The 14106-nt window shown below is 44.6% G+C and overlaps 2 protein-coding genes across 8 annotated transcripts in view; one reads left to right on the top strand and one right to left on the bottom strand.

Moving 5' to 3' along the window:
* The window catches only part of LOC132473170 (collagen alpha-1(XVII) chain-like), a 30184-nt gene extending 25431 nt beyond the window's left edge, over window positions 1–4753 (top strand). For both annotated transcript variants that reach the window (XM_060073169.1, XM_060073168.1), the window contains 7 exons: window positions 30–218; window positions 649–792; window positions 1243–1482; window positions 2220–2384; window positions 2745–2825; window positions 3058–3141; window positions 3455–4753. In XM_060073169.1, the coding sequence (XP_059929152.1) occupies window positions 30–218; window positions 649–792; window positions 1243–1482; window positions 2220–2384; window positions 2745–2825; window positions 3058–3141; window positions 3455–3507 (956 nt within the window). In that variant the 3' untranslated portion in view covers window positions 3508–4753. The remainder of the gene's footprint in view (window positions 1–29; window positions 219–648; window positions 793–1242; window positions 1483–2219; window positions 2385–2744; window positions 2826–3057; window positions 3142–3454) is intronic.
* A 76-nt stretch (window positions 4754–4829) lies between these two features.
* The window catches only part of slka (STE20-like kinase a), a 28266-nt gene continuing 18989 nt past the window's right edge, over window positions 4830–14106 (bottom strand). For 5 of the 6 annotated variants that reach the window (XM_060073170.1, XM_060073171.1, XM_060073172.1 and 2 more), the window contains 6 exons: window positions 12372–12501; window positions 10805–10929; window positions 9219–9410; window positions 8607–8732; window positions 7654–7767; window positions 4830–7248 (listed from right to left, as the gene is read on the bottom strand). In XM_060073170.1, the coding sequence (XP_059929153.1) occupies window positions 7102–7248; window positions 7654–7767; window positions 8607–8732; window positions 9219–9410; window positions 10805–10929; window positions 12372–12501 (834 nt within the window). In that variant the 3' untranslated portion in view covers window positions 4830–7101. Of the gene's footprint in view, window positions 7249–7653; window positions 7768–8606; window positions 8733–9218; window positions 9411–10036; window positions 10097–10804; window positions 10930–12371; window positions 12502–14106 lie in introns of those variants that run through there. The other variant, XM_060073175.1, reaches the window with a different exon arrangement.

Genomic DNA, 14106 nt, shown 5'->3' with positions numbered 1-14106 from the left:
CCCTGCCGTGGCGTCTCCTTCCTCCTCAGACTCAGAGTTCAGGGCGCTGGTGGCCCGCGCCACGGAGCGGCCCGGCCTGCCCGGCCCCCCAGGGTTCCCAGGAGGCCCCGGCCCCCAGGGGCCACCGGGGCCCCCGGGTCTCTCCTCCACCTCCACCGTTTACGGGTCCTCGGGTCAGGGCGGCTACAGGATGGAGGACATCCAGAAGTACCTGCAGAGTGAGTGTGGAGGCCGGGAGGAGTTTGGAGGAAACTTCATTAGTCCCAGATGGGAACGTTCAGGAGTTACAACAGAAGGCCCCGGACGCAAGAGATCCACAATTATACTAAATCTATAGAGAAGATATATCTATAAAAAATGGAATGGTAGTCATTTTAAAGCAATAAATAAAGGATAAAATATAAATGTATGTATAGATTGTTACATATGATGCCGTGTATGTATTTAGTTCAAAATTATTTTGCTCATTAACATGAACATTAACATGAGGCTTTTATCCAAAGCAACATCCAGTTAAGACCCAAAAAGAATGTCTCCCGATTGATTAAATAGTTTACGAACTAAAACATTGCAGTAATAAAGTATTTTTGATTCTGGTTTTGATTGCATGACCCAATACATGTGACTCACCCTCTCTCTCTCTCTCAGGCTCCGGGTTCAGAGGGCTCCAGGGGCCTCCCGGTCCTCCCGGCCCCCAGGGGCCCCCAGGGCAGTCCTCGGGCGTAGTGACCTACAGTGGAACCCAGCAGCCCAGAGAAATCATCCGACTAGAGCTCCAGGAGTACCTCAGCAGTGAGTCCTTCACACTCTCTCACACTCCGCTTGATGCAGTGACCTCGAGGCTCATCGTCTAATCCTCCGTTTGTGTGTGAAGACTTCAAAATAGGTTTAGTTTTGAAAATAAGCGTGCTGTATAAGCTATGCTATGCTATCAAATGTATGATTTGAAGAGAAGGTAGGTATTAGGGCATCTCAGTCAAAGATGACTATAGGTTGACATTTCACAAGTAGATTTAATAAATCAATATTTAAGATTTCTATATTATTTTCTATTTTCTTCTTCATATATTTTATCTTCAAATGTTTTATATTTCCATATTTAGATTATAATTTTTACCAGTTTCCTTACCCCGACAAAAATGATATTCTATACACCAGAGGCTTTTCCAACACGGCCAGCCCACAGTCTCATGCTACCAGCTGAACTACGTCTCTTACCAACCATTTCATCCCCTCTTCCAGGCGACAACGTGCGGAGGGCCATCCAGGGCCCACCGGGGCCCCCGGGCACGCAGGGCCCCAGGGGCTACCAGGGAGAACGCGGGCCCCCGGGGCCGGTCCAGGGCTTCCTCCAGAGCCAGAGCTTCTCCCAGGGAGCCTCCAACCGCGACTCCGAGGGCCGCGTGACCATCGACGTCAGCACCCTGGCGGAGAACCTCGACTACTCCAGAGTGGCCTCCAGAGTGTCCGACTACATCAGGGGTGAGTCGCGGGACACGAGGAGGCCTCTCCTGGTCACTCTTCTGTCACATACGCAGCCTCCCACCAACCGCTCAACCGTCAAACTGCTAGCTTGTAGATTTGAGTTTATCGAGAGTGTTGTAGAGTGACGGACTACGTCAGGAGAGTCGTTTGTAGATCGTTCACTGGTGATAACCCCTCATAACTCCCCGATCACACTCCACGACACGCAATCATTCAACCGACAAGTAGTAGTTTAAAGAGTTAAGAAGTATCATCGAGGGTTAAGCACTACATCGCTTTTTGCGTGGTTGAGTCATAACTCCTTAGTCCCACAACTAGCCAACCAAACAATAGTCTAGTAGAAAGAGCTCGACCCACACTGTGGTGAGGGATGAATCCTCAAATTATAGACCATGGGATGACGAGCTGGCCATGTTGGTCAGAGGTCCGGGTATTGGCTAAGGAATTTGTCTGGGACACCGGGGTAAGCGCTGCGTTGGGATCTTTAGCGACCGCAGGACCTCGGTTTAACGTCTCATCCGAAAGACAATGCTCTTCGACAGATCAGAGACCTGGTCTCCATCCTGGGGCATTTGGGTGGCTATATTACCCAGGCCAAAGGGATGAGCGACCCCTATTGGCCCTCCAACATCAACCGGTCTGCCATCAGAGGATGGACCAGGCCAGTCCTGCCTAGCATCCAGATAAACCAGCAGTGTTGGGCAGATCATTCACTGTCTCCAATGCCTCTACAGACCAAGGCCTACTGCAGGACTATGTCAGGGAGGGGGCCGTGAGGACGACAGTCAGGGCCGTCCAAGGGCCTCCTGGGCCACCCGGTCCCCCCGGACCTATTGGCTACAGCCGGGTGATCGGGGCCTACGGCAACGTCACCGCTGACCTCATGGATTTCTTCAGGAGTAAGGACACTTTTTTTATTTTTTATCAAAGTCATATAATCATATTCTTACGTATTTATTTTGTTTAATTACTTCATTTTACTGTATGTTTGCGTTAGCTTTCTGCTAAATCTTAAATACATTGCACTTTCTACATTCTGCATTTTTAACATAAATTTGATGATTTTTCTATGTAAAGCACTTTGAGTCTGCCTCGTGTATGAAAAGTGCTACATAAATAAAGTTGCCTTGAACTGATAATAAAATGGTGTTAAATCAGGGGTACAAAATCGGCTGAGCACCTCACGGTCGATCTCTTTTTACGAAGAAAAAGTAACTGTGAAAATACCATGAGGGTTCTGACTGATGTTCCCCCTGCAGCATACGGTACCGTCCCGGGCCCAATGGGGGGACCTGGTCCCAAGGGAGACAGAGGATACCCAGGACCCACTGGAGAAAAAGGTACACTGGAAGATAACTATGAATGCTTACTGCTCGAGGGGCAAATACATTTTTTGTGTGGGGGGGGGGGGGGGGGGCCATGTGCCACCCTGGCTGGCCCCCCTGTCGACTCGGCCCTGGACTCTATAACCTCTCTCATGCTCCACTGTCGACTTGTTGCTAGTCCTGTGTCCAGTCAAACTGGAGCACTGGATGGAAGACTGAGGGGTTGATGGTGTGTTTGTTTTCACAGGAGAGACCGGGAAGACAGGGGCCCCGGGACTACCAGGGCTCCACACCATCCACACCCAGCACCGCGTGGAGAAGAGAGACGCAGGTGCGCTCACTGACTAGTAGTGACCTAGAGCACACAGGGCAGTCACAACTGTTCACGTGGGGGCTGATAAAACAGACCTGCACTGCGTCTCATGTCACTGACACCACTGTCTGTGGTTACCAGGGCAACTGTGTATGAGTGTGCGAGTGGTAACCATGCCAACAGTGTGCGGGTGTACTCACCTCGGAAGATCTCAACCCAGACAGAGCAGTTGGCTAATTCTTTAGCTTGATGCTAAATCCAACCATTAATACAATTTGAAAAAAAAAATACATACCCAGCAACTGAACTGACGTTCTCCACTCCTCCCCAGATGAAGCCCGGGAGGTTCGTCGACAGCGCCGGCGCCGGTCCACTGGAGTCTAGCATCTCATAGGGATATGATATTTACACATGCGTCTTTACACAATTATACACACAGGACATACAGTACCAGTGGCTCATGCTAGGCTTCCTCCGCTTGCCTTGTGTAGTGAAGTCCAGTGGTGAGATACAGAGAATAGATTGCTATGGCATAGAGAAAAAAAAAAAGCAGTTTATATCAAATGGCTTGAATTTAGGCAGTGTTGCAGGTGCTTTTAAGGTCTGTGTTCTTTAAGGTCCAGGTCATTTTTATAAAAGTATTTTTAGTGTTACGTTTGTTGTATTTTCACTTTTTTATCTGGTGATAAGGCTTTGAGTAGGGATTGTTTTTTGCAGATAACCGTAGTTCTTCAGGCAATAATAAGCATATGATATTTTGCACTACGTTAGTCTTTCTTCCTGTGTTGACGATTTTATTTTTTAGTTAAGGCTCAATTCAGTATTTCGTTTATAAGATGTGTATGTTTTAACCTTGGGTGTCCATAATACTTAAAAAGAACTACAACATTTTTTATTCAAGATAGTTAGGAATATTTCCAGACATAACATTAAACCAAGCAAAATGTCCAAGCCTCCTATTCCCTTGAAGGCAAAGCACTTTGTTACATACAGTAGGAGAAAGCAAAGCATTCCTGGTGTAAAGCTGGGTTTAAAATGTGCTTTATTTTGGCCTCAGAGGAATAAGGGTGGCTTCAGGTATCCGTGAAGGAAATTAACACCGATCAACTATCCCCTTGTAAGTTGAATGCATGCCATGCATTTGTATTGGTTGCAATCACGAGAAGGGCTAGTAGTTTTTAATGGTAGCAGTTTCAGGAAAGCTGCTACCAAAGAAAACACAATTCCCTTCCCGTTTGAAGATGAACGCGAAGGTCCATATCAGCGCTATATAACTAGCATTCCAGCAAAGTGTTGTTAGCCAGTAAATCCTCCCCCTCCATCTAGTTTTAGATGTTGTTTTTAAATCATGATTTTTTGTCAGTTTAAAAAAATGGTAAAAATAATTCACACTTCAGAAGATACTTGCAATGCTAGGGCCTTATCATTACTGATTGGAATGTATATTTTTTGTATGAGAGATGAAATTGTATTTAAGTGACAGGAAAACAGTTCTAAGTTATAAAAAAAATTAAATATGGAAGCAATTTTTCCCAGGTTATATTTTGAAAGGATTATGGTGTTTTGGTAACATTTGCAAACATGATCCAATTTCTAAGACACTTAAATAAATCTATTTTTGGAATTGTGAGTCGTGATATATAATTGATATTGTGTAAAATACTTTTTCATGAGAGGAAAGTGTTCATAGATAAATATTTACAAGATCCGGTCGATATTTTATTTACAACAAAATGTCCATTTATAAAGACCCCTTAAATACATTTGATCAGACCTTCAAAAAAAGCATTCCGATTATTCAGCGGTAGGAAGGAACACCATCAAATCATCAAAACGGTTCCACACACATAATAAAATAAAAGATTTGCTTCTGAAATATATGAAGGCGATGGAGTGTTTCCCAATAAAAGTCCAGCATTCAAAAAACATTTCTAATAAACCAATAAAACAAACGGCATTCTAGCAGTCGTTTTCAGTATTCTTAAGAGCCTGGCATACTTAAGGTGTGCACTGTGTATAAAACAAAAATAAAATAAAACTATAATAACATTTCTGCCGGGATCTTTGTTTGGAGGCATTTAGTGGTCACTTAAAAATTACAGAGTTGACACACACTCTGGACCTGATACACACATACACAGACGGTACAGAGACAACATAATGCTGACGTTGACATTGCCAGCTTCACAAAACGCAGTACACAGGGACGGCTGATGAGGTTTGGAGCTAGAAATGGCTTCGGAAGGGGGGGGGGGGAGAAGGGCAAAGCTTTTTGGGCAGTTAGCGTCCAAAAAATAAAATTATATATATATATATATATACTGCGTACATACGACAGCATTGCATATTCTTTTAGCTCAAGGCTAGTCAACAGTGCAAATAAACAGCTTTACAATCCTTCAGTATAAGGTTGTTTTGCACCCCAAATGTGAAACAATCTCAAAGTACAGAACTTTGCAAGAATGTCTAACTTGTACCTGATAACTCCAGAATACAAATATGGTGATTATGATATGCAATATGTGGGTTAGCAAAAATTAAGTATGCATTAAATTGGCCTTTTTGGTAAAACAAAGCCCCTATTTAAAGATAGGGCAGGCAATTTGGAGAAAACATCCAGCGTAAGCTAGATTTTGAAAGTATCCAACAACAAAAGACCCCTCCCTTCAAAGCCACTCACAACACACAAGACATGCTAGCTTTAGCGATAGGTCTGCCTATCATGCACAGAGAGCCCGTAGCCGGGAAGGTAAGTAGACAGACAGGTCGGCCATCCAATCATTTCATTCCGGCCAAATGCAAGTAATATAGTCCCGTGACAATCACAGATATCATATCTTTTAATTTTTTTTTGTCAGAGCATTTGATTTATTGAATGCTGGCGGGATGCAGAGATGTGAACTAAGCCCAAAAACACAATTGCCTACCCTCGCTTTAACACAGCGAAACATCATTACTGGGGGGGGTTTGTGGGTGGAATGTTCCTCAATGTACGCACATTACCACAGCACCACACTGGCCTCCACATGCACACGTCAGACAACGCTGGAGCACACACTACCTCCCACATAACACAGAACTCTGGCGTGCCTTTCCCAAGACAACATCAACGGCCCTCCCCTTCACAGACCAACTAACAACCAACATGATATTTCCTAAACGCAGCACACCAAATAAATAGTATGTGAAAAAATAAAAAAGTCTGGATTATCACTTCCTCTGCTTCACTAGTGGATTCGCCCCTGCCCCCCCCCCCCCCCCCCCCCCCCAACACCAGAACAGTGGATTCCCAGATTGAAAGAAACATACGGTTGGAATAAGGCTTCATCCTCATCTTCAAACCGCTTATCCAGGGTTGGGTCGTGGGTGCCCAAGCTTCCCTTTCCCAGGCCACATACGGTTGGAATAAGGCATGATACATTATCCCTACATATGGAGATGTTTGTTGTAAATCAACATTTACATACACGGTAGGCACTGCAAGACCTGCCAGACATTCAGCATGTAACCTTGAGAGGGGAAGAGCCTAAACAAAACCTAAATAATAGTTTGTAACTTATCAGGCACTGAAGATTATCAATACAATAAGAGGCTGTGCTTACAAATCATTAGAACAATGCGATTTGTCTTCTTCCATCAAGCTATCAGAAAGCAAGGATTGTCCTTTGTACAACATTTCCCAATGCCAGGAAACCAGTGGCACAATGTGTGTGTGCGTGTGATTGAATATGTGCACGTGTGTGTTGTAATGTGTGTGTGTGTGTTTATACGTGTGTATGTGTGTGAAAGTCTGTGTGGTCAGGCATGTCACAATTGCAAATGGTGGAGAAAAAAAATTAAAGAGTGCAGTGTAGTAATCACATACCATTTCATCAGTAACGGTCAGAAAATAATAAAATGGGGTCCGGCACCACTAGAAGGAGCCTGTGAGCACAGCCACAGTGGTTGAGTAGCTAGACATGCCGTTTGTCTCGTGGACTATGAGCCAGAGTTATGCATGTTGGGGATGGGGTAGAACTTGGAAACCCGGCTCTGGGTGGAGGGGTTAAGGCATTCAGACTCTCCGCTCATCCTGAAGAACACCTCCTGCTCTTGCAGCTTGCGGGTGAACTCCTCTTCCAGTGCCTGCAGGGGGCAGCAGAAACGAGACAAAGAGGCCATTAGTTGGTGGATAGATAACATCATGTTGCAGGAACTTTGGTGATTTGGAGCCTATTTCTTTGTTGCAGTAATTAATTAGAGACAACCTCTGTTCTGGATCGAAACTTTTATACTGAAGATAAATATTGTCTGAGGAATACGTTACACTTTATGCATGGGCGATGCATGGGACAGAATAAGGGCGTTGGTGATTAGACATTGCTACCTGGCTTGCCATACAATATTTTATAATGGAACTCATATCCACTGGATAAAATACAGTAGGGAGGATTGAAATATTGCACTAGAAACAATATGGTGCGGTGAACTACATTTGTAGTTCTAGAAAGCCACTGACTGGAGTGATGGAGTCGCCCTCTACTACAGTACCTTCTTCCTGGGCCTCAGCCTCTCCCGCCACTCCCTGATCTCCTGGACGTGCTCCTCGTCCAGCTCCTTCAGCTTCTGGGTCTCGTGCTCGATCAGCAGGTGACACTTCTCGTTCTGGCAGAGAGACGTCACAAAACCACATGTTTACGTCTCCTTTAATCCTCCTTTATACAAAGATCTAGCTAAATGTCTATATCTAGTTATCCAAACGCACACACACACACACACACACACACACAGTTATTTTGTCTGTGCATTATAATAATTCACAAAAAACGTTATGGCAAGGCTTAGATGCAGGATCCCATAACATGTGACTCATGGAAAAGAAGCAATAATGATGACAGGAGAACAATGCCTCGTGAGGATACGTGGGCTTGTTTCATGCGAGATCCAACGAGACAAACACATAATAAACAAGCTTGTGCTGCAACGGCGACCCAACCATCTGGACCGTTATTGTCAAAAGATCTGTTGGAGCTCTGCATGTTAGCTTAGCTCAGTCTTGTTTTGTATGCAACCGTAATGTAAGACAGAAAATAGGTTTACACAACAAAACACAAAGAAATCGATTGAACTGTCAAATCCGAGGCAACTTGGAGTCGGGAACAGCCCTGGAAATATCAAGATTATACAAGCGTTTATGAATTTAGATTGTATCTAGATTAAAAAAATGATATGTTCACCCTCACAACCGTCCTAACCGGTTTAGACGCAGGGCCAGTTTAAGAGAGAACCATGCTTGACCTGCGCACGCACACACAGGCTTCAGGTATGTACCACATCCATGGTTTCCACCATCTCGCAGAAGGGTTGGAGACAACGCGACTGCGGTCAACCCTGTGCGTGCGTGCGTGCGTGCGTGCGTGCGTGCGTGCGTGCGTGCGTGCGTGCGTGCGTGCGTGCGTGCGTGCGTGCGTGCGTGCGTGCGTGCGTGCGTGCGGCAGGCTGACCTGTAGCTGCTGCAGCTCCCTGATGTTGCAGTCACACTGCAATTGGAGGTCCCTCATCTGGTTCTCGTGTTTCTGGTGCTGGTTCATCTTCTCGCTCTTCTGCCTCTTCTCCTCCTGAGCCGCAAACTGGAAGAAGAGAAGTGCTGAGCTCAGGGCTAGAGCTAACTTAGCGAGCTAGAATAGCTGTTACCGGCCGTGGCCACACCAGCTCTAGGTAAACACACTACTGCTAAGAAGGGCTGCTTGATTATGGCAAAAAATCTTATCACGATTATTTTGGTTAATATTGAAATCCCGAATAATCAACGATCATTTGTGAGTTTGAAAACATGATGCAATATTCAGCATCTCTCCAAAAACACTTTGTAACTGAGAACTTTAAATTTCGCCTTAAGAAAATACACGAAAATAATGTACACATAAAAAAAGAAAAGAAAAAAAAACGTTCCAACTCGATTGATAGTTTTGTGATCGTTTGACGCTTAAATCGAAATCGCAATCAAAATTCGATTAATCGCCCAGCCCTACTGCAATGTACCAACAGCTCAGAAAACCCCAAGGCGGTCCACACTGTGGGCGTGGGAGGGCGGCTCCCCTAACAAAGGGCCTCACCTGTTTGATGCGCTCTCGCTCCTGCTCCGGGGGCCCGGCGCTGGCCGTGATGCGCAGGCTCTTCTTGAACATGGCCATGCGCGTCTTGGCCTCGCTGCGCTGGATCTTGGGCAGGCGGCCGCGCTCCTGCGTCTGCCGGTTCTTCATCTCCTCGATCAGCCGCTGGTTGTAGCGAAGCATCTGCTCCATCTCCTGTGAGAGACACATGGGAAGGACGCAGCAAGGTTGGGTTGGTTGATGCGGTGCCCTTCAGACATGTTAAAGGGCCTTATTCACGCAGCGGCCATCCTGGTTGAAAATGCTAGCTGGGTGTGGGGGCTGAATGGGGAATCCAGGTTGAGTTTAGCACCAGCTAGCATTTGATGACGGTCCAACATCTCATCCATTTTTTTTTACCGAGGAGGGAGTGGATGTGGCAGACTCCAATATTTTCACACTTTAATAAAATAACTCTTATACAAGAAAATAGCAGAGCATTGCACGTCCTCTTAGATAACATATAAAGAACAATCTTTAAAAGAGAGTAAAGGACTATCAATCAGAAAACATATGAAATAAAAGTATATGATTGGAAAATAAGAAAAAATAGTCATACTTTACATTTAAATAAAAAAAAAAAATCACTTTTCCCTGACTGGAATCTAGAATAAATACAGTAAAGGAATCGAAACCAGGTCTTGGATAGCAGCAGAGACAACATGTAAGCTGTTCGAATTACGATGAAATAATAATAACCTGAGGTGCCAAAAATCACAAAAATGGCATCAGGTTCCATCAAATCAATAAGACATTGATCTACCATATCAAGTTGCAAGATTCAGGGGTTTACGTTGTCACATACACAGTAACCCAATTATAACCGGGATGTGCTCCATCTCCTGTGAGAGACACCAGAGGAAGGAAGCAGCAAGGTTGGGTTGGTTGATGTGGTACCCTTCAGACACGGTACAGGGCCTTAAAACGCAGAGGCCCTCTGGGTTAAAAACGCTAGCTGGGTGCCGGTGGGAGGCGGGGGCTGAATGGGGAATCCAGGTTGAGTTTAGCACCAGCTAGCAATTGATGACAACGGTCCAACATCTCAAAATAAATCAGGGAGGGAGTGGATGTGGCAGACTCCATATACTTACATACTCTTGCATAAGAAAATAGCCAAGCATTGCACGTCCTCTTTGATTAACATTTAAAGGGCAAACTTTAAAAGAGGGTAAAGGACTATCATTCAGAAAACATATGAAATAAAAGTATACAATTGGAAAATAAGAAAAAATTGTGCAGACAAACATTTAATTAAAAATGTATGCATTTTCCATGACTCAAATCTCTAACAATAGAATAAATACAGTAAAGGTATCTCGACCAGGTCTTGGATAGCAACAGAGACAACATGTACGGATCCTGTTGAAATAATCACACCCTGAAGTGCCAAAAATCACAAAATTGCATCATTTCATTAGACATCTTCCTACCGTATCAAGTTTCAGGATTCAAGAGATAATTTTTTTCACATACACAGTCACCCATTTATAACCGGGATGTGAGAAAGGGAAACGGCGAATAAACATGAGTGCATCTTGTTGCCTGCTGACCTTCTCGTGTCGCCTCAGCAGCTGGTGTCTCTGCATGAAGTACTGGTCCTTCAGCTGCTGCTTGAGCTGCTGGTGTTTCTCCTGGAGTTGCCGCTCTTCCAGCTCCCACATGGCCGCCTCCCGAGCTGCAGGAGAAGAAGAAGAAGAGGTCAGAAAACAGGCACACATACAGAATGTAGCCAATAAACACGCCACTTCTGGGGTGATAGCATAGAGATCCAGAAGGACATTTGTGCTCACAATTTAGTCATTGTGTCATCAATTAAAGCGAGGGTAGGACATTTATTTAACAAGCGTCTTCAGTCATAGTTTCATATTGTTGAAATCCTCTTTACGTCCCGATGCCAATCAATAAATCAAATGCTCTGACCTTAAACGGGAAGAATAAGGTATCTGTTGCTGTAACAGGCCTGTAATTAGCCTGTCCCAATTATTTCATTCATACCAAGTTCAATAAATGGATGACTAACCCGTCAGTCCATCTACCTTCTACCTGCACCTACTCTGCCCATATAATCATTGTGCATGACTAAAGTATTCCACAAGGCTAGGCAGAACCATGACTAAAGCTAGCGAGCTAGGGTCGTGTTTTGGGGGAGCGGCATCCGGGGAGGCCTGAAGAGTGGGGGTGGTCTTTTTTTTCGGTTGGATACTTTTAAAATCTAGTTTATTCAGGCGGGTTCCTCCAAATTGCCTACCCTAACTTTAACATAAGAATTTAAGGAATAAGTACTATAAAGTCATTTAGCAGATGTTTTTACCCCAGTGACTATCCATGCCTACAAGTAGACTTGGGTGATTAAAACCTAGAACCGGATGTTCTACCACCCATAGCCACTAGACTACACCACCACTCTGACACTTGAGTCTACTCTGATGATGAGTAGACAGACAGTGACATCAGCCTGTGGGCAGACCCACGTCTACCCACAAGCACCCTCTCAGGTTTCTGACTCGGCTCCATGTCACATAGTAAGCTCTCTGATACACTCCTCTCATCACAGTCTCCATGTCTCCATAGTAGGCATCTCTGATACACTCGACAGCCTCTGGGTCCCAAAGTAAATACACAATCATCTCAGCTCTCCCCAACAGTCACCATGTCGCACACTATTTACTACTCAATGATTCAGCAGACGCTTTAATATGACAGGACTTGCATTGAATTCAACGCATGTGATTAAGGAGCAGGTAGGGGGGTTAGGGGCGTCTTACTCAAGGATTGACTGCAGACTTTGGAGATTGAACCCAGAGCCGTTTGTCTTGGAGCCAAACATCCTTCTCGACCACAGCTGCAGTAAAGCACTCAACGTTTTCCTTAATCGTCTAGTGTTGCGAGTCAGAATGCACTGTCGCAACTTTTCTTTCTACTATAAAAAGATTGCCTGCCAGCTTCGATCAACCTTGCGTGCTGATTCCTATATCTAATCTGCACTCGATGGTGTGTGGCCCCACTTCCAGGGCGAATAAAAGCATTGGTCGTTAAAGGAGGTCATCACTGTCACATCCTTCTGCACAGATTTGGTTGGGGGTGAGGGTCGGGGGTGGGAGTACTTCCTTCCTGTACCTCTCATGAGCTGCTGCTTGTGGTTGAGGCAGTCTCGCTCGATGGTGGCGATCTCCATCTTGTGCTGCTGGATGATCTTCTTCAGCGCTCCGTCCAACTCCTGCTGCTGCTTCTGGAGGAACTCCTGCTCCTGCAGGAGCCACGGGGAGTGAGAGGAGAGGAGAGGTAGTGAAGGAACGAAGGGGAGCTCAAAAACAGGGCAATTCAAAAAGAGGAGACAACAGAAAAGGTATAGACGGAGAGCAAAATGAAACAAGGGCCATCTTGTTCCAGAGAGACAGACGGACAGAGAGGGAGAAGAAGAGGAGGTGAAGGTACGAAAGGTTTTCAAACAAACAATTTCAAACAGAGGAACGCCAAGACATCGGTATGTCCAGATGGAGAGAGAACGGAAGGTAAGAAGACGCTCCAAACATACTTTCACAACTTTATAAAAGGGAGCTACAACAGACAGCTCCAGACAGAGAGAAGAGGGAGTTAAGGAACACAAGGTTGAAAGAGTTCTACCATCTTTTTCAAGAATAAGACTAAACAGAGAGAGGTACACACAGAAGAGGTCAAGGATTGAGAGATGCTCAAACATACTTCATTCACACACTTCAGACATTAAAAGAGGAGTTACAACAGCCAGAGCTAAAGGACGAAGAAGTGACAGAATTATCTAAAGAGTCTGATCAGAGAGAGGTGTGGTGAGGGAATGAAAGGAGTTCCAACATTATTTCATATTATTTCAAAGAGAGAGATAGACGGAGAGAGAAGATGGACTCAAGGAATAATGAAGTTAAACTCAACAAGACAGGCATTGGAACAGACAGATAAAGCGAAAACATTTTACACAAATACAATTAATACATTTCTATCGCTTTTAAAGAAACTCAGACATCTTACATGGAAAAATGTGGACATTACAACAATATATATTTCTTATGTCGGTTTGCGTGATACACCACACACACACACACACACACACACACACACACACACACACACACACACACACACACACACACACACACACACACACACACACACACACACACACACACACACACACACACACACACACACACACACGGTGCATCACGCAAACGGTCTATGAATGGGTTCTAAATGGTAGCCGTGGGCAGGTGTCATAGCAACCACAATCTTTTGAGTTGGAGTCACAAAACTGAACAGAGCACTGCACTACAGAAATATAACAGCATCACTTCATTGGAACCAGAGAAGAAGAGAAATAGCGGGGTCATGGGGGAGATAAAATGGATCCATAATGGAGAAGAGACACAGAGAGTTTAAAGAGCTGAGATTTATAGATAATAACACATCTAAAAAGTGTTCAAATGATCTGGCCTTTCGATAATTGCCATTAGTGAGAAAAATTCGATACAAAGTAGAAGCTCAACTAAAAGCATTGCATTTATGAATGATGTTTGATCATGAAATATTACAATTATTGTAGTGCAACCTGAAGGGTAGATTCATTGATTTACCACCATCATAAAGGAAATAGGTTTGTGATGTTTGTGGATACAAATATCGTCAGTGGATTTACTCAGGATTGTACTCCACACAGTGGTGTTGTGTGTAGAAGGGCAATTAGGAATCCACTATGTTCTTAGGGAACGGAGTCATTTTCTTTATGGAGAGGACGCCACAGGAATTATATGACAAGGTCCATAACTAATTCCATCAATGTGGGGGGGGGGGAAATGGATATGGTCCCTGTGTCACCTGA

The sequence above is a fragment of the Gadus macrocephalus genome, chromosome 15, assembly GCF_031168955.1.
Source record: "Gadus macrocephalus chromosome 15, ASM3116895v1".
Taxonomy (NCBI): Eukaryota; Metazoa; Chordata; class Actinopteri; order Gadiformes; family Gadidae; genus Gadus; species Gadus macrocephalus.
This window is presented reverse-complemented; position numbering and strand designations above follow the sequence as displayed.